Source organism: Carcharhinus amblyrhynchos, chromosome 14, assembly GCF_965287045.1.
Source record: "Carcharhinus amblyrhynchos chromosome 14, sCarAmb.v2.hapA, whole genome shotgun sequence".
In the NCBI taxonomy this organism is placed as follows: Eukaryota; Metazoa; Chordata; class Chondrichthyes; order Carcharhiniformes; family Carcharhinidae; genus Carcharhinus; species Carcharhinus amblyrhynchos.
In genome coordinates this window covers 13,828,874-13,856,164 of record NC_137337.1, presented here as the reverse complement: position 1 = coordinate 13,856,164, position 27,291 = coordinate 13,828,874, and the positions used below count along the sequence as shown (strand labels likewise).

The following is a 27,291-nucleotide window of genomic DNA, read 5'->3' as shown; positions in this document are numbered from 1 at the left end:
CCCGCGAGATCTCCAATTTGAACGGTCAACGGCACGTCCTTCCCCCCTCCCCCTTCCGCCCGCTCGCCCTACATCGCGTGGCCCCGCCCCCTTTCCGTCTATTCCCCCTTCCCACCTCCTGGTCGCCGTATTGAACTGATGATGTCATCCGCCCTCCTCTAACGGATCCCGATTGACCGGCTTCACATGTCAATCAGGAGACGTCACAATCTGCCCCCGGGCGGGGTGGAGGAGGGGAGGAGAGAACGGGCCGGCCGAGTCTGCGCGCTTGGCTATTGTCTGCGTGGGGGTGGTTCGTTCAAAATGGCGGCGCCCTGTCAGTGACTCGTTTGGGAAGTTGGTGCGAGTCGGAGTGAAAGTGCCGGTGAGAGATTCGGGACAGTTTCGTCCGTTGAGCCGTCGTCGCCCTCACCACTTGCCACTCTTACTCCCCGCGGCTGTTGAGACTGAGCCGCTCGATTGTTACCGCGGGGGGGAACGGGTAGAGTTGGACGGTCGGGGTTTGAGGGAGCTGAGCCTGGTGGTGCAGTGGAGGCTTGGGGCCTCAGCGCTGTCTCAGGTAAGAGAACGCGGCGGACGCATGTCGGCAGCGAGTGACTGCTGCCGCCGCCCCCGGGTTATGTGCTCACTTCTGAAGCTGACATCCACGAGCTGTTTCGGACCAGCCGCCCTCCTTTTGAGGAGGTGGGAGTAAATAATAGTGGGGCTCATATCGCAGTTTCACATGTTCTGGCTGAAGTGGCTTGGATTGTGTAATGTCCCTCCCCATAAAGGGGATACGTTTTACAAAAAGCCCTTTCTGTAACCCGTGGATAATTTGTTGTTGAGCTGTTTTTCAGTACACAGAGGGCCAAGGGCGCCCCATGCCTTTGTTTTGTGCGAAGTTTTTAAGGACAACTGCGGACAATGCTCCCTTGTAGAATATATAAATTTCAGGGTATTATGGCTTTGAGGAATTCTAATCACTTGCTAACACTTCGATCCGTTCTATTGACGAACAATTAGATTATATTTAGTTCTATTGCCAAGGTAAGTTTTGGAGAACTCATCTACATTTTTCTTTCTTAAACTCACTTAAAATGCAAAGTATTTTATAGCCAATTATTTTAATACCTATTTTTCACAGCCACTTGTGCACAACAGGGCTACACTAAAGTCAGTTAGATAAATTAATCCCTTATCATTACTTATCATCATTTCTCAAACAATGACAAGGCGGAGTACAGAGAAGAGATACTGAATCTGTGAAATAGTGTGATGATAATCTTTCTGTCAATGTAACAAAGGCGATAGACATCAACTTCAGGAAACATAGTGGAGAATATGCCACTGTCTACACAATAGTGATGAAGTGGGAATGGGCAAGAGCTTCATGTTTCATGGTGTTCAGATCATAAACAAACTGTCCTGGTACCACCACACCAGTGCTATAGTTAAGGAACTCAACTAATGCCTCACCTTTCTCAGAAGGCTAAGGAAATTTGGTAAGACCATTACAACTCTCCAATTTTTACAGATGCATCATAGGTGCACCTTTCTGGATGTATCACAGCTTGGTATGGCTCCTGCTCTGACCAAGACTGCAAGAAACTATAAAGGCTTGTGAGCATAGCCCAATCCATCGTGCAAACCAGCCTCCTATCCATTGACTCTGTCTACACTCTGTTTTGGAAAAACAACCAGCATAATCGAGGACCACCCCAGATGTACTTTCTTCCATCAGGGAAAAAGATGCAAAAGTCTGATAATGCGTACCAACCAACTCAAGAACAGCTTTATCCTTGCTGCTATCAGACTTTTGAATGGACCTGTTGTATGTTAAGCTGATCTTTCTCTTTATTTTATCTGCAATACTATATTTGGCACTGACTCCTTTCCTTCCCTATGTACCCCATGAATGCTATCTTTTGTCAGCATAGCATGCAAGAAACAATACTTTTCATTATATCCTGATACATGCGACAAATTAAATCAAAATGTTTTGAGCACTAGATGTCAGATGGGATATCCCTGCTACTGTATGACAGCCCTTTCATCCCTGGAATCAGTCTGGTGAACCTCCTCTGAACTGCCTCCAGTGCTACTACTGGAGACCAAAACTGGACACAGTATAGGTGTGGTCTCACCAACACCGTATACAATTGTAACAATTATTTTAACTTTCAAAATCCAGTCCTTTTGCAATAAATGCCAAGATTCCATTTTCCTTCATTAAATGCAGCACCTGTGATTCATTGATAAGGACACTCAGATCCCTCATCACTGATACTGGGGGGGGATAGAATCAAGCAGGGCTACTTCATTCCAGATGGTATTGAACATCTTGGGTGTTGTGAAGCTGCACTCATCCTGGCAAGCGGAGAGTATTCCATCGTACTCCTAACTTGTGCTTTGTAGATGGCAGGCGGACTTTGAAGGGGCAGAAGTGTATTACTCACCATGGAGTTTCAAGTCTCTGTCCTGCATTTGTAGCCACAGTATTTATATAGCTGGTCCAATTGAGTTTCTGATCAATGGCAAACCACTCCCCCCAAAAACCAGGATGTTGGTAATGGTGCATTCAATGACGGTAATACCTTTGAATATTGTGGTGAAATAGGTAGGTCCTATTGGAAATCACCATTACCCAGGGCCTTCCCGTGCCACAGATGTTACCTGCATTCATCAGCCCAAACCAGAATGTTACCCAAGGCATGTTGCATATGGATACAGACTGTTTTGGTATCTGAGAAGTTGTGAATAGTGCTGAACATTGTGCAGTCATTAGCAGATGTCCCCACTTTGGATCTTGTAATGGTAGGAAGGTCATTGAAGCAACTGAAGATGGTTGAACCTCAGGCACCACTCCTGAGAAACTTTACTGATATCCTGGAACTGAGTAATTGACCTCCAAAAATAATAGCTTCCTTTGTGCACAGTACCAACCATTGGAGAATTTTCCTCTGGCTCTTGTTGACTCTAGTTTTGCTAGGGCCCCTTTAAATGTTGCCTTGGTGTCAAGGGCAGTCGCACTCAACTCCGTTATGCTCTTTTGTTCATGATTTGACCAAGGCTGTAATATGATCAGGACCTCGCTGAACCTGACGGAACACAAACTGAGCATCCATGTGCAAGTTATTGTGAGGTAAATGCTGCTTGATAGAACTCTAGACAACCCCTTCCATCCCCTTATTGATATTCAATGATAGACTTTTGGGGGTGTAATTGGCCAAGTTGAATTTGCCTGCTTTTGGTGAACAGGACAGACTTGGGAAATTTTCAACATTGCCAAATCAATGCCAGTCTTGTAGCTTTACAGGAACAGGTTGGCTAGGAATGTAACAAATTCTGGAGCACAAGTCTTCAGTACTATTGCTGAAAAGTTGTGAGGACTCATTGATGTATAGGTGAGATTTTAAAAATTGTTTCAAATTGGAATAGTTCATGATGGAGAGATCATGGAAAATGAGATTGCTAAATTTGAGGCATTGAGCCAATGCTGTTTGGCAGAGGCGCAATGATGAATGAGTGGAAGATATTGGGAGGTAGAATGTGGGGCAGTGGGTTTAGTTGAAGTATAGTCTGTGGAGGGTGAAACATAAGCTAGCCAGGAAAGCATTCGATGAGTCTGGGGGTTTCAGCAGCGGACAATGGACTTGTTATTAAGCCTGAAATGTATAGTCTTCCCTCATGGAGGAACTAAAGGGTTAAAACTCAGCTTCAGATTGAATAGGAGACTGAGATTTCAAACAGTCTTGTGTCCCATCTGAGACGATGGCAAAAAACTCAATGTCAAAGAATTGTTCAAGGAGCAGAAATTCACACTTGTAAGAAAGGACGAGTCTGCAGAAGGATCTAGATAGGCTGGGCGAATGGGCCAGGAAATGGCAAATGGAATTTAATGTTGGCAAGTGTGAGGTGGTCCACTTTGGTAGGAAGAATGGTAGGAAGGACTATTACTTACGGGGCGAAAAACTGCAGCAGGCGACGGTGCAGAGGGACCTCGGGGTCCTTGTGCATGAGTCGCAAAAACCCAGCCTGCAGGTGCAGCAGGTGGTCAGGAAGGCGAATGGGATGCTGGCCTTCATAGCGAGGGGGATTGAATATAAAAGTAGGGAGGTCTTGCTGCAGCTGTATAGGGCATTGGTGAGGCCGCAGCTGGAGTACTGTGTGCAGTTTTGGGCGCCGCACCTGCGCAAGGATATTTTGGCCTTGGAGGGAGTGCAGAGGAGGTTTACTAGGCTGATACCGGAGTTGAGGGGGTTGAGCTATGAGGAGAGGCTGAATAAACTAGGCTTGTACTCGTTAGAGTTTAGAAGAATGAGGGGAGATCTCATTGAGACGTATAAGATGATGAATGGGATGGATAGGATAGAGGTGGAGAGACTCTTCCCGCTCAAAAAAGACAGTAGGACTAGGGGGCACAGCCTCAAGATAAAGGGGGGGCGGTTTAGAACAGAGTTGAGGAGGAACTTCTTCACTCAAAGGGTGGTGAATATCTGGAATTCTCTGCCCGTTGAAGTGGTGGAGGCTGCCTCGCTAAATATTTTTAAGAAGCGGGTTGATGGGTTTTTGATAAGAGAGGGGATTAAGGGTTATGGGGAGAGGGCGGGAAAGTGGAACTGAGCCACGACAGATCAGCCATGATCTTATTGAATGGTGGGGCAGGCTCGAAGGGCCAGATGGCCTACTCCTGCTCCTATTTCTTATGTTCTTATGTGAAAGAATTTTGCAAAACAACAGGGAATCTTAATACAAAATTGTGTTCTTAAAATATTTAATATTGGGGTTGACCTCAAATGCAAAGAGATGTTCAGTGTGTGTGTTAGTACCAATTTCTGTTAACATGCAGAAGTTGTTCATGTTCAAGTGAGATGAAAGCCTAGATTTGGAGAAACATTACACTTAGTTTAAATTGGTACAGATATTGAAGTTGATAACAAATTGCAATCAGCAATCCTACTTGATTCAAAATGTTATGCTGACTGTTAGAAAACCAGATCAGAAACTCTTAAGGTATATTAGGCCAGACTAGACTCAACAATTTTCTATTTTGGTAGGAGAGTTGAGAGGATTAGTAGGAGAGTTGAGAGGATTAGATGTCCTCCCCCCAATCCCCCCCATCCCCCACAGGCATGATTCTATTGGCAAACTGGGAAGCATTTATCAAAACAAACTTTATTTAACAGCACAATTTAATTATAACAGAATTAGCTTAACCTTTAACAATTGAAAATATGTAATCATGACAAGATACAAACCTATCACTGAGTTCCAATACAGGCAATATTCCTCTTAGACTTAAACTCCCCTTTGCAATTAGTTAGCAAAACACAGGTATACTTGTCTTGGGTTACCAGCCTTTGGAGCTTTCTTTGAAGAGAAAGAGACGGCAAGACACCTGTTTCCTCTGTTCGTGGTGCAATGCAACACTAGCAGCACAGGTTCAATTCCCAGCCTGCCTTTTCAACCTTGCCTGAGGTGTGGTGACCCTCTAAGAACTGACTGGGAGATGAGTTAATTTAAGTGTGTGTGTAATGCAATTAGTAAGACTCCAGAAATTTGAAAAACCACTAATTGGAGGTCTGATATCTAAGTGCTTGCAAATGTGATTAATTTGAAATGTAAGTGCACATGTAGAAATCACATTTCTATTTTGAGTGAGTTTTGGAAGCTCTTTACAGGCAGGGCCTTTTAAGACTTGGGGGTGTGTATTGTTAATCTTTGATATTCACAGTCGGAAGAGATCTATGTAATCTTTTAAAGACAGAATATAAAATCTGTGTTGTGAGACACCAAACTCATTGTCTCCAACAATCAATCTGTTGACAGTCAGTATTGTATTCTAACACCAAAAGATCACTCATTTACACACTCTGTTCCCCTTTACCACCCTTCCTGCCCTCACTCCCAAATCCACATCCGTGTCATTTTTTTGGCTCTTACAATTTTTCAACTCTTTCCTTGTCTGTCTTGCCCCAGCCACTTATACTTGGACTAAATGTTTCAGACTTGACACACGCACATCCATTCATACTGTCCTCATTGAGCCTATTCTTCCCAATCCAAGGCTTGCGCAGATAGATAGTACGATTTTAATTAGTTTGCAACTCCTTTTTTCAGCAGGCAAAATGTCAATGAAAATTGATCCTTGATTTGACAACTTGTAAATTTAGATTGTAATGCTATCACCAGATTGAAGTAAGTTTGCAGAGAGTGAATTAAATGGTTTGCGTCTTAAGTGAAAACTATTATTCTCTTTTGACTGGTATATGAAATTTGCTGGTTAAATTTATAATGGAGATTATATTTTCTAATTATCCATTGTTTCTCCTCGAGCTGAAATAGCTGCCAAATTATGATGCAAAACATGCATATAAAACAAGGCTTGTATGTGCACTCTGAACTCCTATTCTAAAATCCAGCCTTAGTATTGAACGGTATTGCAACACACATTTGCAGAGATTATCATTGTCTCTTAACATTAAACAAGAATTTTAATAGTAGGTAAAGATAGTTAACTCAGTGTCTTTCATTGTGGAATTTATTTAGAATGCAGAAATTTTAAGTTTATTTATTAGGCTTACATTAATGCTGCAATGAAGTTACTGTGAAAATCCTCAGTTGCCACGTTCCAGCGCCAGTTTGGATCAATGCACCTAACCAGCATGTCTTTCAGACTGTGGGAGGAAACCAGAGCACCCGAATGAAACACACACAGACAAGGAGAACTCCGCACAGTGAGCCCCCAAGCTGGGATTTGAACCCAGGCCCTTGGCACTGTGAGCCAGCAGTGCCAACCACTGCAATTTCATTACTGTCAAGTTGGTGTACTTGCAGTTGACTTTTGTTCTTACCCTGGGTTCCTTCCAGTCACACACCAGAGTTCAGGAGCAATTATTTGCAAATGGGGATGAAATCTGTCTGCACCATCAATACGAGGTGCACTCAATGCAAATCCGCAGCCATTTGACCACTGCGCCAGAACTGCTTCCATTGAAGGTCTCAACAATAATTAAGTCTTTTTGGAGACTTATTTCCTAGTCTTGCTATTTGTGTTTATTTCATTTGAAATTAAAACCTTGGCAAAACTTAACACCGCTCCTCATGAATTTTAAAAGTCAACATCAGTGGCAGAAAGCATTCTAACTGAACTACAGAATTAACCCTCCCAAATGCTTTAAATCAGTATTTCAATCGTGCGTGTTTTTGGAAGGTCAGTGGTTTTTCCATAATTTGATAGTTGTTGTAAAGCTAATTATGAATTCAGCAAACTGGTTTTAAGTGAATGCTTGCTTATCTGATTCTAGGTAGATGAAGGAAAATAAGGAGAACTCCACCCCGACAACGGCACTGGCAAACGTGGACCTCAGGAAGCCATGCTGGTATTGGGATAAGAAAGATCTTGCACACACCCCGTCACAGCTGGAGGGCCTTGATCCAGCAACAGAGGCACGCTACCGCCGGGAGGGTGCCAGATTTATATTTGACGTGGGAACACGTCTGGGACTGTATCCTTTCAATGTTGTGCTTCTTTTCAAAATTTTTGTTCAATGAGGTGAGGGTGCCAGGACTGGGCAAAAGAGAGAACATCTATTTTCCCAATGTCGGAATCTTCCACTCCAAGCCCTGCCAGCCATTGGAAAATTGTTCTGATATTAAGAAATACATTGAGTCAACTTCACATGGAAGTGTCACAGCTGGCGGAGAAGTGATTTTGACCCAATTATTTTAGCTAGATTCAAACCCAGATCACGTAGCTCTTCGATGACACGGGTCTGGCAGCATCAATGGATAGAGAAAGTGTTAAGGTTTCATTTCTGTGACAACCCAGAATAAGTAATCTTCCAAAATTTGTATCTTGCTGTCTGAATATGAACCTTGCTGTAAAATTTGATACTATTTATTAGATTTCTGAGAAGAAAATGTTACAGCTTCCAATCCATAGTTAACATCCATCGCTGTTATTTCTTGTGTAGCTAGTCTGACAGTAGCACTCATTGCTCCTGACTTCCCCTTCTGAGGATTGATATTCCCACTGAGGAATTAGAAAATAGGTTGGGTATAATGAGTACCATCAGAGATTGTTGCTTTAGAAATTGAACCATCATTTTTCATTTATCCAATTCCAGATACAAATAGGGAACCACAATTTCCTTGCAGGCGGTAGAATTGCGAAGAGCGCTGTGTCCATTAGAGGTTTGTTGTGATTTGAAGCAGGTGCTTCTCTACCCCTAGAACCTGATTGTGAGCTGCATCCTCTAATATTTTTCTGCTGTCTTTTCATATTATAAAATGAAGTGCTCCTAAGCATAATCTTTTAATTTAGACAAAGGTTTACTGACTCCAAAAGGAAACTCTCTCGCTACCTGCAATCACATCTTTTCCTCCTCCCCTTCCCTAACCACAGCCACTCAGTCTTCAGTGAATCTTAGCTCAGTCAGTAGCAACTCTGCCTCAATGTGTACACATTTTACATGTTGCCTCATCAAGCTTTGCCCTTGGATGTTACCACATAACCCTTTGAACATTTTGAACAAGCTTAACCCTGGGGTAAAAAAACAACTTTAGCCACAGCAAAGGAGTCTTAAATACCAAATGATAAGTGTCCATTGTAAATAAATGATGTATTTTCACTGTGCATATTGTGAAACAGGCTTGTATATGGTGTGACTAATTCAATTAAACTGAAGACAGAAGATTTAAATAATCAAAAGGCGTTAAGTGTAAAAGTGAGCATCTGAATTCGAGATGAGCAAAGTTAAAATGGAAGAGCAGGAAACAGCTTGTATTTAAATTTGCATTTGGAGATAAGGGCTTGAGTTGAAGTTTTGCTGTTGTATTTCAAATGGTAGATTCACAACTGGTGAAGATCATAAAAGAATAAAGCAAAGTATTAAGTCACTTTTACCCAAATGTCGTAGCCATAAAACATAAAAGATTTTTATATTCTGGGAAAGGTAATTTCCAGCAGAGGTTAAGAGCAATTGGGTTTAAATGATGAAAGAGAGAAAACATATTGATGGAAAGCTAGGTAGATAGAGTATGACCATATGATATCTTGAAGAATGTCCTGTGCTTGGAGAGAGGGCTGTGAAAGCAGCAAAGTGAGATCTAGCCACTCTGATTGCAACATTTTGTTCCAAATCTTAAAATTTGCTTTATCGAGTGAGAGGGTAAAACCTTGTGAAATGCCTCCCCTCTAGCAACAATGGCTATCTTGTGGTAATATCTCTGGGATTTTTATAGATTAAGAACCTATAGAGATTGTTGCCTGGAAAGGGGTGTTTAGCTGTGACTTCAACTAAGCAGAAATCATTTGGGGAATGGTTGTAGGACTACTTTTAACATCTTTAATGTAACCTTTTTTTTAATGTTTTAATTTTAAATTTCCATAAGTGGTTTTGACATTTTTGTTCCTGATTTCAGAACTCCTTGTTATAAAGTATAAATTTCAAATTGTTGTTTAACTTGTCCAAGTTTCCCTTTGGGATTTAGGCAGCTCGGCAATTACCAACAGCCATTTCGTAACACCTTCATTTGGAGAACTTCTCTGTTAAGAATATTGAGTTGCTGTAATGAACAAACAAGCTATCCGTATTTATGCTGTGTGCAAATGTTCACTGCAGCCAATTCCAACATTGCAGTCCATTCAACTACTTGTCTGTCATTCATGTCCTTTTACATCAGGACAAGGACTGCTGCTTAAGGCATAACACTTTCTGCTTGATTAAAATCTTGAGTTGAGGATTGGCAACAATAACAGCATTTACACTAATTCGTAAATTGTGTATTCTTATGTTCCTTGGTTTCTCAAAAAAATTGAGTATTGTTCTACTTGTCCTGTGATTAACTGTTTTAAACTACTCTACCATGGAGTCAGTATGGTACAGAGGCTATTCAACCCATCAAGTCCATGCAAACTCTCTGTAGCAACTCAGTGCTACTCCTCTTTTTCTCCACAGCCCGCCAAGTTTCTTTCCCTCAAGTGCTCATCCAGTTGCGTTTGAAATCATTGTTTCCGCTATGTTTATAGCTGCGACAGAAATTATTGCAAACTGAATCTTTCTTTAACCAAAACTCCCAAGACATTATGACACACTGGCCACAGGAATCATCTACTTTCATCGTTTTTATATGTTTCATTCCTTCAAACAATTTCCAAGATACGTAAGTACCAACAACCGTTTTCAATGAAATGTAAGAACTTTCTAATGCTGTGAGGATGAGATATGTATATTGCTCCATTATATCTTCTGCAGTGTCTTGTGTTAATGTAATAAGAGAAGAGTGCTCTAAAGCAGAATTTCATGTCACACTATGTAAGTTGATTTTACTGCAAAAGACCAATAATTTGGTTGAAGGAGCATCTTTAAGAAGAAAAGAAAGGTGAAGCTTTAGGGAGGGAACACCAAAGCTGTGGGCCAAGATGTCTAAGCACAAGAATCAGTGGCGGAGCAATTGTAATCGGTGCCAGAATTGGATGAACACAGATACCTTGCAGAGTTGTGTGGAGTTTGAGGAGGAGAGGTCATGAAAGGATTTGAAAAGAAGCATGTGTGTTTACTGGAGTCAGTGTATGTCAGCAAGCATGAGGCGGTGGATGGCTGGTGAGTATAATCATGGGTGGTAGAGTTTTTATGGAGGGTTGAATGTGTGATGCTAGCCAGGAGTGTGTTGGAAAAGTCAATTACAAAGGTAACAAAAGCCTGAGGGAGGCAGGGAAGGGATTGGTCCTTGTGCAATACCAGCGGTAATAGCGCAGGAGTGGAAAGAGGATCCACTGCAGGTAATACTCATCATGATTCAACAGATGAGTGAAATTATGAGCACAATCCCACCAGCCAGTGGGTGAAGGGAAAGAAACTGGAAACCAGTTAGTTACTTGGTTCGACCCGCAAGAACAAGAAATCTTCACCTTTGTTTGGAGGGAGACATGGTTCACGGATTTAAAATGATGGTTTGCGTTGGGAAAGAAAGGGTGGAGTTTTCAGCTTCCTTGATAACCTGGATGCAGTTTCAGCAGATGGGAGCAGGATCCAGATATTCGTCCTCTTTTTTGCTAACATAGGAAACTGGATAATGCAGCACACTTTAAAACTTGGTGTGCTGTGTGTTATCCGGTAGTCTCATTTTGTTTCTTCAACCTCCCTTGTTACAGTACAGGCAATAAGATGAAGATTTTAAATACTCTGAGCACAATATATCAAGACACGTAATCACCAATTCTAGCATTACAATTGTTCCATTAATGATGTAGAGCTAGCCCACTCTTGACTCTGATTCACAGTATAGGATTGGCTCTATTGGGCTGGCAAGAAACAATGTAAACCAGGGATTACCAGCATCTTGGGGCAACCAGTGCACAGCAATAAATGCATCCTTGCCTGTGAGGGCCATAGGCACTGAAACTGATATTTCTCCTTGAGACCTCAACTTGCTGGATTTCTCTTAATGGAAGAAAGGAAGTTTGAAGCTTCACAAACATTTCAAAATGCCTTTGGATAAGGACAGATCTTTGTGAATGGGGAAAGCACCCTTCAGTGTCGCTGAATAATCTTTGCAGAAATTTGGAAAAACCATTTCTCTAGAAATGTTACATTGGCAATTTTTTTCCCTAGTTTAAATTTTTTTAAGGAGGTAATCTGTTGTGTATTGTAAGTAATTAAGTCTGGCCTGTGAAATTGGCTCTGTCCTAAATACTTTCCAATAAAAGACCAGAAGATTTCTCTAACAGTGTCATTATTCCAATCAAAGCCATTAGTATGCTAGATTGTATAAAACAAGGACTGGAGCGTACGCTAAATGAATTAATCCTGCTATTGCACACGTGTTGGTTGGATCTGACCTGGAGTCCTATGGGCCACATACTGTCTCTGAACTCAAAAGAACTAGGCTGAAAAGAAGCTGGAGAATCTGACTTGAGAATGGTAAAATGGAGGCACCTCCTTCCAACCCTCTGATAGGGCAAACATTTCCCCACAGCAAGAGAAAGCTCAGCTATTGTCAGTAATGTGTTGTGAAAGGCTATTTGCAGAACAGCACTGGCGCAGGTTGGATAGCCCAGCTGTTTATCTGAAGAAAGAGCATGGCACAGGGAACTAAAGGATAAAGACACTTATTTTGAAAAACGTCTGGGATTTGCAGCAGATGTTAAGCGTTCCGGTTGGATGGCCTGGGCCAATGCCTACAGAGATATTGTCTTGTTGAAATGTACTTTACAAATCATCACAGATCCACTACCTTGGGTTTCATTCACCACAGCAAATGTGTCATACTCATGTATTCCTGACTTGTTTTATATTAATTTAATTTATAGGTTACAGGAGCCTGCTGCCTCTTTCTGGCTGGGAAAGTAGAAGAGACTCCCAAAAAGTGTAAAGATATCATTAAAACTGCTCGAAGTTTGCTGAACGATGTCCAGTTTTCACAATTTGGAGATGATCCCAAGGTTAGTGTTCATTGCAGTTCTGCGTGTTTTAAGATACACATTAACAATGTGGTAAATCATAAAAAAATTTCTGACACAAGGTCATTCAGTCCATTGTGTCCATGCTGGTATCTTTTAATGGTGATGAGTTTCTCTCACCTCTACCACCCTTTTCAGTTTGTCAGTTCTAGCCTTCTACTGTCCTTTTCTGGGTGAAAAGATGTTTTGTCACATTTTTGCAAGCTTTGTTTTTAATCAGTACGCATCAACAAAGCAGCATAGGAAAATGCCCTTTGGCCCTCCAAGCCCATGCTGATCATGATGCCCTAACTAAACTTAAAAATAAGTCTTCAGCCTGCATCCCCCTCTCCCCTCCCTATTCATGTACCCATCCAGATTTCTCTTAAATGCTGATAATGTGCCTGCTTCTACTACCTTTGGCAGTGCATTCCAGGCACCCACCACTCTCTGCGTCGAAAAATCTCTCCCCCACATCTCCCTTAAACTCCTCCTCCTCACCTTGAATCTGTGCCACTTTGTAATTTACACTTCCACCCTAGGAAAAAGCCTCTGACTATCCACCCTGTCTACGCCTCTAATTCTGCAGTCCTCTTATCAGGTCTCCCCTCAGTCTCTGCCTTTCCTGTGAAAACAATCCGAGTTTATTCAACCTCGAGTCATGGGGGTTTCTCCTAAGTATTGGAAAATCTGATGTATGTTGGTATTTCATTGTGCTTTCTGCTATAACGTAGAATTTTGCAAGTTCCTCCACCTCCCCTCACCTGCCAGAATAATATTTTCTGGGGTAAGGTGGTATAGGCGTGATTGGTCCATCAAGAGACTCAGTATTAGCAAATGTGAATTTATTTTTGTCATCTTTACTGAATTGTAATTGTTCCAGAATGAAATCCCTTCGTAGCGTAACCTCAATTTATAAGGATCTTGTACATCATCAGCTTCAGTCCATGTGTGCCTTTTATCTGACCCACAAGCTCATTTTACCAAGGGAAAGGAGAGAGGAGGTAAAGAGTAGAGGTGAAAAGAATGAAGAGGATGAAAGTGACAGACATTGGAGATTAGGAATCTCAGGGTTTTTTTTGTGTACTGAGCGGCTATCTCTGGGCTCATTATTTAGAGAGGTGCACCTTTTAGAGAGAGGTGCAGGCCCCAGCTTCAAATGATTTTGCAGTGAGGACACACTGTTCATTTCTCTCGTCTGCATTTTAACCCAAACTGTAAAGTGCTAAATGAAAGATTAGTTGCTGCAACAAATAATTTCACAACTCGGCAGGGCAGAAATATACAAAAGAAGCGTTTTTGAAAATGAGTTAATGAAGAAAGTGACTGAAGTTTTTGGATGCATTTGGACTTGGACCTCTGCATCATACACCACCAAGACTATTAGAACCTTGTTTTTGTCAAAGAAATGGATCCTAAACTAGACTAATTTTCTGAGGTATTGTACTGTCACTGGGTTTCTGATAAAAGAAAAGCAATTCTGTTCGTTATATCCAGTGAAACAGAGATTTGTTGTACATTTGGTTTAGAAAAACTGTTTTTCTTTACCCAGTTGTCCAAATGCACAGCTGTAAATGGGATGTGTTGTATTTCTCGAATAAACTTTGGACATAAATTATGTTAACTCCAAATTCCGTTAACTCCTAACCAGCTGGAGTAATGTAGCTCTCTACATGTGTATATTGTGGCACTACTGTGGTTTTGAAAAGGGGTACCGTTTCACTGTGCCTTCATTTATTGTGTTTCTTTCTGCCTTTCTTCCAAATTAGGAAGAAGTCATGGTACTCGAGAGGATATTATTGCAAACAATTAAATTTGACTTGCAGGTTGAACATCCCTATCAGTTCTTGCTTAAGTATGCCAAACAACTTAAAGGTACTGCAATTACATGTCTATGCAGAATATCTGCAACCTCAGTTTATTGCATTTGTTTTTAACCACTGCTTGTTCAGCATAGCAGGCACATATTTCAAACAAAAGCTGAAACCCGAGGTTCTAATAGCTCTATTTCTGAATGATCAGTAATTACAACAATATATAGGTTAGAAATATGGATTCTAGATCCTTGGAAGTTTTCAAGAGGTGGCCTCTTGCCATTGAGCACCAAATGCATTAAAACATTGGCTTTAGTAACCAGAATCTTAAATGACCACAAAAAAATTGCCCATTTGGGCTGAGACTCATGTAAATCATGAGGAAACTTGACAAAACAACCACTTGAATCTCTGAATTCGATTATAGCCTTGATAAACCTTATTTGGTGTGGTTTCGTTTGATTTGTGCATGTTGATATTGACAAGCCACAGCTTGCTCTGTGTGATCTATTGGATGTTCACGCTGAAGGATTAATGCATACATGTCTAAAGCTGTTGTAACAATGTTGGTTTTGGGTGTGGGGGGAGTATTTTGCATATAAGCGCACATGTACACACCCCCTACACTTGGCTGTCTCTTACATTTGTAAGAAAGAAGCAGTGTGATTTCAGGCATGACGCAAGTGGTGTGGGCATACTCCCTTTGCACGTACCCATCTAATGTATAACTTGCTTTGTAAATGCACAACCGAATATGATACCAAGCCATAGAAAAGAAAATTAGTAAGGTATGAGCTCTCAACTGTGCTTGGTTTAATGCATTCTGCATGGTTCGGGGGAATGCCTTTGAATAGTTTAAAAACTTCTTAACGATTACTTTTTGATGCTTTCGCTTATTCATTGAAACTAGAAACAGGAGTGGGCCATTCGGACCTTCGAACCCACTCCACCATTCATTATGATCAGGGCTGATCATATTTAATATCCTATCCCTTTAGCCTCAAGAGCTATATCTAATTTCTTCTTGAAATCAGACAATTGATTGCTTAGCAATTCCCTCTAAGATTTTGGAGGTCTTTTGAAAGTGCCAAGATTTGGAAGACTGCAAGGACCTGCCAGATCAGATTTGACCCCCACCCTTTGCAGATCAGTTTTTAAAAAAAAACACTCATCCTCAGAGTTTGCATTATTGCATTTTGTGGTTTGTTAATTTTCCATTTTTTGGAGTAGCTGGTTGTAATTATAGAACCTAATTGGCTGCCTTGGTTGTAAGTGTTGCCTATGGCTCACTGTAATTATTCCTCCCTCCTTCAGCTCCCTTCCTGCCCATCTGAACCCTCAGGTTTGGATTCTTGCTGGAATATTGTTTCCTGAAGCATTCAACCCTTTGTGTTGGCCAAGTGTCCATTCTTTGTGAACCACAACAGAGCTATTTGAGCATAGGTGGGCATTGGTTTCAAACTCCCGTTTATCCTCATTTGTCCATTTATTGAAAAATACAAAATTCTTAGCCACCTAGACCAGATAGATCTCCTGGCTGCAGAGTTTGGAACTTGAGGCCATAATCTCAGGGTAAGCAGTCAATTGTTCTAGAGCAGAAAGGAAATTCCTTCATTCAGAAGGTTATGTTTGGAATTCTCCAACAGGGAGAATTCTGGATACCCTCTTGTTCAATATATTCAGACAGTTCAGTCTAACTTTAGAAATTAAGGGAGATGAAGATAAAACAGGGAAGTGGAATTGAGATAAAAGATCAGCCATGCGCTTATTTGATTGGCTCAGCAGGTTTTGGGGGCCATTTGGACTGCTGCTCCTTTTTCCAATGTTCATAAGTACATGTGTCCCTGGTAGAAGTTATGATTAGGACAACCTAGCTCCCTCAAATGTTTCCATTTCCCTTCTGAATTAAAGAAGAGGTTGATGTGTTTATAAATTATGGTGACTTCCCCGATTATTTTTTCTTTCTTGTTCCCCTGTTGAAATAAGCAGACATACCAAGGGCTCAGTCTGGAATCTTTCTGGCTAAGTACCATGTTGTGTGGTGCATTTACATGATTGCAGTGTGTAGTGGGGGGGATATTCTGACGTGAATTTGACGCATGAGTTATGAAATAATTGCATGTTGTGCTGATTTGTGTGGTATGGTTAAAGCTGAGTTAGTTAAAGCGGGGTGTCTAACCTGTATTCCCAGAGCTACCTGTGACCATAGAGCCCAAAAATCCTTGAAAGCTTCATTCTATTTGTACTTGTATTTCTAAGTCTTCAGTTTGTCCTGGATTTTGTGCAACCTGGAAATTTGGAAAGGTTTTTTGGTGGCCAAAGCGAATCTTAAATCTGAAAATCAAGATCATATCAGCACTTTGGGGTAGACGCAAGTTAACGCAGGTATAGGTGTGAACCATATCAGTATCAGAGGCTCCATGTGATCTCTTGTTCCAAAAAGCTTGGACACCCCGAATTAAATAATCAGCCATTGGGTTTTGGCAAAACAAGGCATGGCACCTTTTAATGATTTAAGCTAGAAAGCTTACTAAAATGTGTTTTTGAATGTGGTGCGAAAATAATGAAGTTAATTGCACTTTAATGCTTTAATCTTAACTCTCATTTTCTTTTTAATTCATAGGTTTTGAACTTAGAGGTTACACATAATGTTAGTCCAATTTTCTCTCTCTGCAGGTGACAAAAATAAACTTCAAAAGCTGGTGCAAATGGCTTGGACCTTTGTAAATGACAGGTAACTAACTATCTTAAAATCTACCCTCGTTTATAAAGTTGTGGCAACCTATTTATCCATTAACAAACTAAAATTCATTATTGCTGATATTTTGGTCTATTTCTTGTTGTCAGGTACTTTGCTTTGGCTCCTGTGTTAACATACTTTTTTGTCTTGCAGCCTGTGCACCATGCTGTGTCTGCAATGGGAGCCAGAGATTATTGCTGTGGCTGTGATGTACCTAGCTGGTAGGCTGTGCAAATTTGAGATCCAGGAGTGGTCAGCTAAGCCCATTTACAGAAGGTGGTGGGAGCAGTTTGTACAGGATGTGCCTGTGGAACTACTAGAAGGTACAGTAAACAGTCCAGACCACAAAAGCAGTGTTGGCAATATGGTGTGTGTATGTTTCTAACCTTTCAGTCTTGAGATGACCAGGCTATTTTTTTAAAAAAATTGGTTTCCTTATTGAATTTAACCTGAAAAGTTCAAAGTAGATCTTTAGTTTCTGTTGTGATATGCAAGCCATTTTTTTTCATAAATTTTTTACTCCATTCTTAAAGTTACAAAGCCAAAGGTCAGAATGGACTGGGCAAATCCATTCCATGCTCACTCCAAAAACCAAATTCAAAATCCAGTTGAATCCAATTTGCTGGCCTTGTTTTTTTTTAACAACGTGCCATTGGCTTATTAAATTTAGTGGTTTAGATTTTGAGTAAACTTTAAGAAGGTGGAGAAAGAAAGGAATTCCCAAAACTTTTAATTTAATTGATGGGATGCTCGTGGCACTTAATCCCAGTAAACTAACCCACTGATTTAGTGAGGACTTGAAGATTTTTTCTTTAAGTTGAAACTAATACCCATTTATACTCAAATGAAGTAGCCATGTAAATAAAATTAAGATGCTTCTACTTTGTAATCCAATGCAGTCATTTTAACTTTATCAAAGCTTCAACAAAGTTCAGCTTTGATCCATTGTGTAAAATCTGTATGCTGAACTTTGTAACTGGGTGTTTCTTTTGAAAGACTCTGTGCAGTTACAATGACTGATGTCTCTTTATTTTTGGTCTCGCATAGATATTTGCCATCAGATACTGGACCTTTATTCCCAGGGGCAACAGCAGATGCCCCAGGCACCCCAGCAGCAAATGCCAACAATCCCGAGCTTGGAACAACCGATACCACCACTACAGGTGCAGCAGACCAAGAAGCTTTCACCTCAGTCAACACCGCCTCGGCAGATTAAACGACCTGCGGTAAGTGAGGCAATATAAATAATAGGTACAGCCATTTTCTTAAGGTGTATCCTTGGTGATTAAGGGTGCAGTCTGACAGCAGAGTGAAACATGCCACTAAGCTCCATTTTATGCCTTTGCAAGTTCAGTTGGTATCTATCAACTTATTAGTACGTTGAATATAACCTTTTGTATTTGTTCTTCCCTTTGTTAGGTTTCTTCTCCAAAGGAAGATGGCAAGACAATAGGTAGCATTTTTAGACTTTAATCTCGTACTCACAGTTTTCATAGTGATTGGACCGTCTGTGTGTTTGTGTGTGTATTGTCTGTCCCTTGTCACCTGGAATTGGTAAAGGGTCTATCTTTTTAAATGTAACTATTGTGTTATGGTCCCTGTAAGGTAATTATAGCTCAAAAGATTCAAGTGTACTAAATAACCACCTCCCCCCCCCCCCCCCCACCAAGAAATTACTAATATGATTTCACTTTTTCTAACTTCTACCCGAACACACATCAGTGTGAGTTAACATGAATTAAAAGGCAAATGATATTTCAAATAAAAAAGTAAATTTTGCTAATAGTTGATGAAACGACGATACACCTATACCACCATAAACATGCGCATCACTCCTTGCACAGATGTGGCATTAGAAGGCTACGTAATATGTTGTTGTTCCAAGCAGGATAGGTCAAGGATTCTGTCCAATAACACCAATTCTCTGAATTTCATTGGTATCATCATCAGCAAGGCACACGTCTAAGAACATGGTCTCCCTCTGTCCTGATTGTATAGCTTTCCAGAGTTAACCCCAACCTGCTCCCAGTTTGGCAACTCGTGGAACAGCACCCAGGTTATTAGTGTCTCTGAGCTATGCATACAGCTTCCCAGCTTTTAGACCTTTTCTGACCTTCATTGTCTTCAAGACCACCTGTCCCTGACTTTGAGAGAGATTTAGTGTGTTCTGTTCTCCCTTTTGAAGGTGATCAGTGTACAGATACAGAAACAGTCTCCAGTTCTCTACTTGTAGCTCTCCTTTGGGTCTGCCAACTACATGGCTTCTGGTCTTAATTTCCTGTTGGTACTGCTTCCAGGTCAAGGTTTTCCATATTTCATGACCCATGTTTCTTACTAACCAAGAAAATTGCAATTTATCCCTTTACAGCTGATTGAAACTATTAAAAAAGTCTTTTTCAAACATTCTTAAAAACAATTACAGACTCTACAGACATTTTAAAGAAACTCCAAATTTTCCTTTTGGGTCAAAGGTGGTCACAATTATTTGTGTATGAGTGGATTTCCTGGCTATTTCAGAGAATATTAAGAGTCAATCACACAATGTGGAGTGAAGTCATCTATTTATTAGTCACAAGTAAGGCTTACACTAACACTGCAATGAAGTACTGTGAAATTCCCCTCGTCGCCACACTCTGGCGCCTGTTCGGGTCAATGCACCTAACCAGCATAGTCAGACTGTGGGAGGAAACTGAAACACCTGGAGGAAACCCACACAGACATGGGGAGAATGTGCAAACTCCACACAAACAGGCCAGGAATCGAACCTTGGTACCTGGCGTTCTGAGGCAGGAGTACTAACCACTGTGCCACCACGAGTAGAAAGGCTGGCTGAGAGAAGCAGGTTCCCTCCATTGAAGGACTCAAGTGAACAGTTGGGTTTTAATCGGGTCGTTTCAATTTTAATTTCTGGTGCTTGCGTTCAACGTACCAGATTTATTGAATTCAGTACTTTTTTATATTTCTGTATGTACCTGAAGTATAAATGTGTATTTCTCAACTTTCTACAGAGCTACAGCCTCCTAAGATTCCCAAATTGGAAACCCCACATCCAACACTACCACCAACCAGCCATCCTCCTCCAGGTGAGTTTTTGAATTTCTGTCAGTGGACACTGATACGCCAACAATATATGGCTGCCTTTACAATTCTATTTTTTTATTTGCCATATATTGCCTATTTTATAGTTGCTGAATTATTCAGTGTGATGGTTTATTCCAAGCTTAGCATCCTTCAATGTGTTTTTGAGAGCATTGTTGAGCAGGTCGGTTGAATACAAAACTTCACCCTTTGGTGAAAGAATATAATAATAATGCAGTTGTGGTTCTTATGCTAACAAATAAGCTTGGATTATTTTACATTTTGAAGTGTTAATTTTTCCTGTTATATATGGGAGAGGGATGCATTGTCTGAGGGTTGCAATGATGACACGTCAAGATTTACTACCGGTAATGTGGTTTGTGATGTCCTGAGTTTGATGAAAGGTGTTTTAGAAAAGCAAGTTGTGCCTGTCATTCTGAAGTGGAATTAAACAATTCAGCCTCTCAGCAGTGATTATAAATAATATTCGCCTCAATTGAGTTAACACCACCTAGTTTTATTCCTTTTGAGTCTGATGGATAAAAGGGGAAAAAATGTTTCTATCACATTCACCACTTTTTCCGTTCCATGTCCCCACATCAAGGCAGGGTGGAGAAATCCCAGTGGGCTGGTGAGATTGGAGGAGGAGAAGAGTATGAGCTAGTGAGATGGGAGTTTTGGGGAGTGGAAGCTGAACAAGGGAGGACATGAGTCAGTGAGTAGGGGAGCTGAGTGGAATGGTAGGATGAAAGTGATGGGAAACTGGGAATGGAAGGGAAGGTGTGCAGGGGAGTTGTGGGATTGGGGAAGGGTTCAGAGGGCATGAGTGGACAACTTAGATTGGGAAGGGCAAGAGTGACGGGGTTGGAAGGCCGATTGAGGCAGGTTGAGTGGGATGGCAGGATGAAGAGAGGGGATGGGGGTGTATTATCTGGAATTGAACCACAGTACTTTAGCTGAGGCCTAACTGGTATTTTATAAAGATTTGGCATAGCTTTCTTGCTTTTGTTCTCAATTTCTTTATTAATGAAGCCAAGTATCACCTTTTTTCTTTAAACACCCTTCTTTTCCTGAAACAGATTTGCATACTTCCACCCTGCAAGTGTCTCTGTTCCTGCAACCCCTTAAAATGTTACCATTGAGTTCATGTTACCTTTTTGAGTAGTGTTCCAATAAGCATTTTCTTCTATATAAGTATTTTACTGGTGCATTTTTAGGGTTCTAAAGCCCCATGTGATTACGGAAAGATTCAAACTTCATAGCCCTTTTTGAAAAGCAGGTCAATCAATAGTTAACTATGTGGCCGAATTATATCAGCTTTCAGAACACTGTGAATTTGGGGTAGTTTTAGAAGATGTGCTTAGAGATGGGCTGGTCTGCGGCATTAACGAGGACAGCATTCAGTGTTGGTTCTTGAGTGAAGCCACACTTACCTTTTGAGAAGACTAGAAATTTCCTAGGGCATGGAAATGACTGCCAGCAATGCTGAAGATAGTCAGGAGGCTAATGTTGGTGTCCAGGAGGGGGCACTGTACCGAGTACAGAGAGAAGCTGCAAGGCGAAAGCAGTGGTTTGTTTTGGGTGTGGAGGGCCACATTGTGTGAATCATTGCAAGTTTACCCACGTTGTTTGTCACGGATGCAATAAGAAGGGATATTTAGCAAAGCAATATGGGGTGTGAATGGCAAGGCCAAAGCTGAGCAATAAAATTTAAATTCAAGGGAGCATCAAGCAGCTACTCGCTGTGTGGAGCACTCAGCAGGAAGAAGTGTACATTTACAACATGTTGAATGTTAATGAGGTCTGAGAGGAGCCAATTTATACAATGGTTGCTGTTGGAAAGCAAATCAAGATGAAAATGGACACCGTAACCTCTGCATCCTGTAATTACTGAAAAGACCTACAAGTTGAGATGAGATTCTAACCAAGACCAGCATGTACTCTAGCAGACCTCAAACTTTGGAAGCATGCCGGAAAGTCCATTCCGTTACTTAAGGTGGAAGTCAATATTGTGTGTAATAGTCAAGAAGCAAGGGCATGCCTCCTTGTGATCAAAGAAGGGGCCGAGTTTGCTATGGCAAGATCAAGCATACAAAAGTGACTGAAAATGTTAGACATTTCCGGATGTTCAAGAATGAACTGGGTACATTGCTTGTGTGTAGTTCTCAGGCTCTCCATGTTTTTTTTCAAGCCCAGAACTCCACCCAACGCCGTGAGAAGGAGAGTGGAGGAGGACTGGGAACGGCTGTGAAGACTTGGAAATATTGAGTCTATTCAGTTCTCTCGTTGGGCAGCTCCAACTATTCCTGTCCTTTAAAATGATGGTATAGTGAAATATGTGGTGAATACAAACTCACCATGAACCAGGTTTCCAAGTTCAATGCTTACCAATACCTAGGATGGAAGATTTGTTTCCGACTCTTGCAGGGGTGGTGGGGCAAGACATTTTCAAAGCTGGACATGAGCTGGGTATATCCATTCCTCTTGCTAGAGGAAGATTCAAAGCAGTAAGTGACCATCAGCGCGCACAAAAGATTGTTCAAGTATAATCGTTTTGGTTTTTGGCATATCCTCCACTCCAGTGATCTTTCAAAGAATGATGGACAACATGTTGCAAGGCATTTCTCAGGTTGCAGTCTACTTGGATGACATTTTAACTATAAGGAAGACTGCAGATCAAGTTTTAAAAAGGCCTTCAGTGATGTGAAAGCTCTGCTTCAATCAGTTAATATTGTCTTTTTTGATCCAGACATAGAGCTTATCCTGTCGTGCAATGGCTTGCCCTACAATGATGTGGGGATGATACTTCTCATGTAATGGAGTATGGTCTAAAGAGTCTGTTGGTTTTGCATTTAGGATGTTGACCCTTGAAAGGCTGAAAAAGGTTTTTTCACAGTTGGGCAAAGAGGAGTCTAGCTATTGTTTTTGTGGTGAAAAAATTCCATCTGTACCTCCTATCGTCGCTTGTTCACCATAGGTACCAACCAAGCTGCTAATGCATCTTTTCACTGAGTTGAAATGTATTCTTTCCATGGCCTCAGCAAGAATTCAGCACTGGGTGGTTACATTGTCAGCTTCTCAGTACAATACCCTGTACAAAGTGAGGGAAGACAGCGCAAATACGGACACAGCAAGTCATCACCCTTTGTTGAATTTGCCATCCAAGATATTGTGCCCTTCTGAGACGATTTTCTTACTGGAGAGACTTGCCCAATCTCCAATAAGTGCTAAGCAAATTGAGCAGTGAATGGATAGAGATCCTATCCTACTCAAGTCGAGATTTCTGATGCAAGGATGGCCAACCAGATTGATGAATTGCAAACTAATGTGAAGCATAACAGCGAGTTAAGTGTACAGGATGGATGCATACTGTGCGGGTCAAGAGTGGTAGTTCTACCTCCTGGTCATTCACAAGTCGTGTATGAAATTCATGAGGCTCATCCAGGTGCTCTGGAGTCCAGCCAGGTTATATGTTTGATAGCTTAATATGGATCTGGATTTGGAGAACAAGGTGAAATTCTGTTCCGCTTGTCAGATAAATCAGAAGATGGTGCCACCAGCATCACTTCATCCATGGGAGTATGGACTTTGCGGGACCTTTCATGAGCCATATGTTTTTGGTTGTCATTGATGTGCATTCAATGGTTCAAAGCAACACATCATGAATAATACTTCAGTCCCTGTGACAATTGCAAAACCGTGTCAAATCTTTACAGCTCATGGTCTACTAGATTCTCTTGTTTCGGACAACACCACTACAAGTTTCAAGAATGCATGCAAAAGATTGGCATATGCTATGCACGTACTGCACTGTTTCTTCCAGCTCCGAATGGTTTGGCGGAATGAGCCATTTAAGCTCTGAAGGAGAGATTGTAGAGAATGGCAGGTGATACTTGAGTACAAAGCTCAAGATTTTTAGTCCAGCATTGTATCGTGCCACAATCTGCTACAGGGCTTTCTCCAGTGGAAATGTTGCTAGGTAGAAGGCCAACGTCTCGTCTGGATCTGCCTCATCCAGATCTCAGAGCAAAGCTGGGCAGGAAACAAAATAAACAATCGGAGGGACATGACTATAGCATCAAAGAGAGTCAGTTCAAACCAGGTGATCAGGTCAACATCAGGAACTTTAGTTGTAACCAGAGATCGTTACCAGGAATAATTTTGAGCCAGAATGGTCCAGTATCTTGGGTTGTGAGACTGCAACACAGAAGAGCTGCTCGCAGACACCAAGAACGCGCTTGTTTACATTATGACTAAGACTCAGGAAAATTTTGAGTCAGGCACTGTTAACAAGGGGGAAGGTAGTGCTGCTGTCGATTGTTCACCAGGAAGTGGTTCCTGTGTTTCCAGGTTTGCCAGTTGACTCTGCTGGGGGAGGGGAAGAGAACCACTCGCATACAGATTCTTAATCTACCTCTTCAACTATGATTCCAAAGATTCACTAGTGGTATTGTTAGTCACAACATAACCACAAAGCTGCTGATGGACATGCCAATAGTTAAGATATTTCTTTTGTTGTATTTCTGCCCTGATGGAGGACTGAATTTTATGGGTGGGGGGGAGCTGATGGATTTGGTGTTCTTATAAGCCATTTCTCTGCATGATTGTTCCACTGATGTCTGAGTGTTCTGAGCATATGCTGGTTTTGGAAGGCTTTTCAATCTGCAAGCAAGACCTATTTTATTTGTGTTCCTGGTTTCATAGTACAGTTCTGCTGAGTTACTGTTATTGTTAAACTTTGTCATTTTATTTATAAAGAAAATTCTTTTAAACAATGTCTTCAACTACCTTTTTTTTGTAGTCTCACGTTACCACATCTTTCGTCATGTTTCCTATTGTAACGTATCACTTCACACTTCTCTGCTCAATTTGATTTGCCTCCACATTTCACCAGTCAGTGTTTTCCTGATAGTGGGGAAAGGCAGTGGGTTCACAAGATATTTTGAGGATTGAGCTGGAGCCTTGAATTTACACATTTCCAAGCTTTTGTTTACACCTCCAGTTGAACCTGGTTTCAACCTGTTCCTAATGCTCCTAAAGTGAAGTTAGTTTACTAGTTACAAGTAGGCTTACAGTAACACTGCAATGAAGTTACTGTGAAAATCCCCTCGTCACCACACTCCAGCACCTGTTCAGGTACACAGAGAATTAGCATGGTCAATGCACCTAACCACATCTTCCAGACTGTGGGAAATCCACACAGTCACGGGGAGGAGGTGCAGTCTCCGCACAGACAGCCAGGAATCGAACCCGGTCGCTACTAGCAGTGCTAACCATACTGCCACTGTGCCACCCATAGAGATATAAGCACAGGTGAAACCCCAGTTAGCACCCACTATCTGAATACAAATGAGCATCCAATAAATGCACAACTGACAAGTAAGACAGAGCTGATCAAATGAAAAAATAATCTGTCAGTGATTGATTTGAGACACAAATGCAGTAAACCATTCCATCCTTACAAACGTTGGGAAATGGTGAACACATTGCAGAAAAATCAAAGGACATCCAGCTGTCAAACGACATGCGCCCACATAATTCCAGATTCATATCCACATTTCCCAAAGCACCAAATCATACTGGATGTAATTCTAGTTGTTTTGAAACTTGAACAAGTTTGCTATGAATGATCTGGAAGTGGTTATTGCTGGGCTTAATTCCAAAGTATGTGATTGACATGACACTTGGGGAAGTGGTAAACAATCAGACTCCAATATGAGACTGATTCCTTGCTGAAATGTGGTTCCACACTTTGATTGAGCTTTGCGGCCATTCCCATTGCTTTATGTTTGAGAGAAGCTGTTTGACCTTATTAATTGTTGCAGCAATGTTTCCATTTGTGCGTCTGCTGACTGTTATCTGTCACTTATTTTTTCTCTCCCCAAACAAGTAATGCTGCATACTGTGTTCATATACAAAGTCACTACATTTATAAAGTGTTTGAAGATAAAATTTGCCTCTCTTTATTAACTTGCAGAACGCAAACCATCCATAAGTACAGGGGCCAGCATTATAGAAAGTGAACCACCTTCAACAGGAAACTCCTCTGAAGTGGCCAAAGCCTCCATCCCACCACCTCTTCATCCTCCCACTGTACATCAGCAGCCACAGATTCCCCAACGACCCCCACCCGCCGCTGCCTACATAATGGGAATGTCGACAACGAGCTCCTACATGTCAGGGGAAGGTTTCCAAAGTTTGCAATCTATGATGAAGACTGACGGACCCTCTTATGGAAACATACCATCTTATGGACCGCCGACTCATGTCCCTTACCATCCACATGTTTACCCCAATCCATCCGTGCCGCCTCCCACAAATTATCCACCCAACATCCCACCTCCAACTCCAGGATATCCTCCACCAGGGTACAACCCTACTTACTTGCCCCCTCCTCGGATTCCTCCTGCTCACACAGTGCCTCCTCCACCAGCACTGGGTCTTCCACCGACCAGTTACCCCCCTCCCACAGTACCGCCTGGGGGGCAACCTCCTGGGCCACCTCCACCACCACCAGGCATGCCACCTGTGGCCGGGCTGACGCGGGGAGGTTGGTTGAGGTAATGGATGTTTGGACATTGGTAATTGGCGAATGAGGTTTGGTTTCTGAGATTGGGGTGGCCCCAAAATGAACCAGGCACATGGTCCACATTGACTTCCCACACCTGGGCTACAATAATGCTTATCGTTCAATAGTTGTATATACTTCAGTTTTATTTTCTGCCATACATTCTAAGGTACAGGTGAGTGAAAAGGAGCTTCCTCATCGCCTGTGTTTAGCCAGCTTTCTCTCCCCCTCTCTCCCTCCCACCCAAATGTAGTCCTGCAACTTGTTCTGTCAGTTGCTGTTGCTTCCAGTTAAAATAAGTCAGCTCTTGAAGCAGCTGAGTGAAATTATCTGGCAAAATCAATGACCAGATGTTTCTTAATATGTGATGGAAGTTTTCCTCTTCTTGCCAAGCAGTTTTTGGCCCACTAATGTCCCTGTTGGAACTTTTGCAAACGGTGGTAACCAACTCAATGGAAGAGAATGAATTGGGGGTGGGGGAATAAAGACTCTAGCTTTGTATTGTGTTCTGTACTGGATCTGTCCCTGGCTGTGAAGGTTATGTGAATGGAATCTTATTGTACAGACTTCCAGTACAGGTTACTAACCTCCAATGAATACAAACTTGAGAGCCGGTAAGAGTTTTTCCAATGTAATATGTTCTTGCCACTTTTCCAAAGGCAAC

At 41.6% G+C, this 27,291-nt stretch overlaps 1 protein-coding gene across 2 annotated transcripts; it reads left to right on the top strand.

Annotated features, from left to right (window-relative positions):
- The first annotated feature begins 244 nt into the window (after positions 1–244).
- On the top strand, positions 245–27,082 carry ccnk (cyclin K). 2 transcript variants are annotated; one of them, XM_080202328.1, is made up of 11 exons: positions 245–559; positions 7,290–7,490; positions 10,068–10,149; positions 12,299–12,430; positions 14,197–14,302; positions 16,918–16,975; positions 17,135–17,304; positions 18,029–18,207; positions 18,401–18,434; positions 19,990–20,064; positions 26,037–27,082. In XM_080202328.1, exons 2-11 carry the CDS (start codon positions 7,294–7,296, stop codon positions 26,621–26,623), a joined length of 1,620 nt encoding a protein of 539 aa, XP_080058454.1. In that variant the 5' UTR covers positions 245–559; positions 7,290–7,293; the 3' UTR covers positions 26,624–27,082. The 2 variants fall into 2 exon arrangements, with proteins under 2 accessions (XP_080058454.1, XP_080058453.1); XM_080202327.1 differs by having other exon boundaries at positions 246–559; positions 16,897–16,975.
- Positions 27,083–27,291: the final 209 nt, after the last annotated feature.

Bases quoted from the DNA above. Each gene is read 5' to 3' on its own strand.
- ccnk (XM_080202327.1), top strand. From the start codon at position 7,294: ATGAAGGAAAATAAGGAGAACTCCACCCCGACAACGGCACTGGCAAAC. The intron at 10,150-12,298 runs GTAAGTACCAAC...TTTAATTTATAG, and splicing joins TCAAACAATTTCCAAGATAC to GTTACAGGAGCCTGCTGCCT. The intron at 20,065-26,036 runs GTGAGTTTTTGA...ATTAACTTGCAG, and splicing joins AACCAGCCATCCTCCTCCAG to AACGCAAACCATCCATAAGT.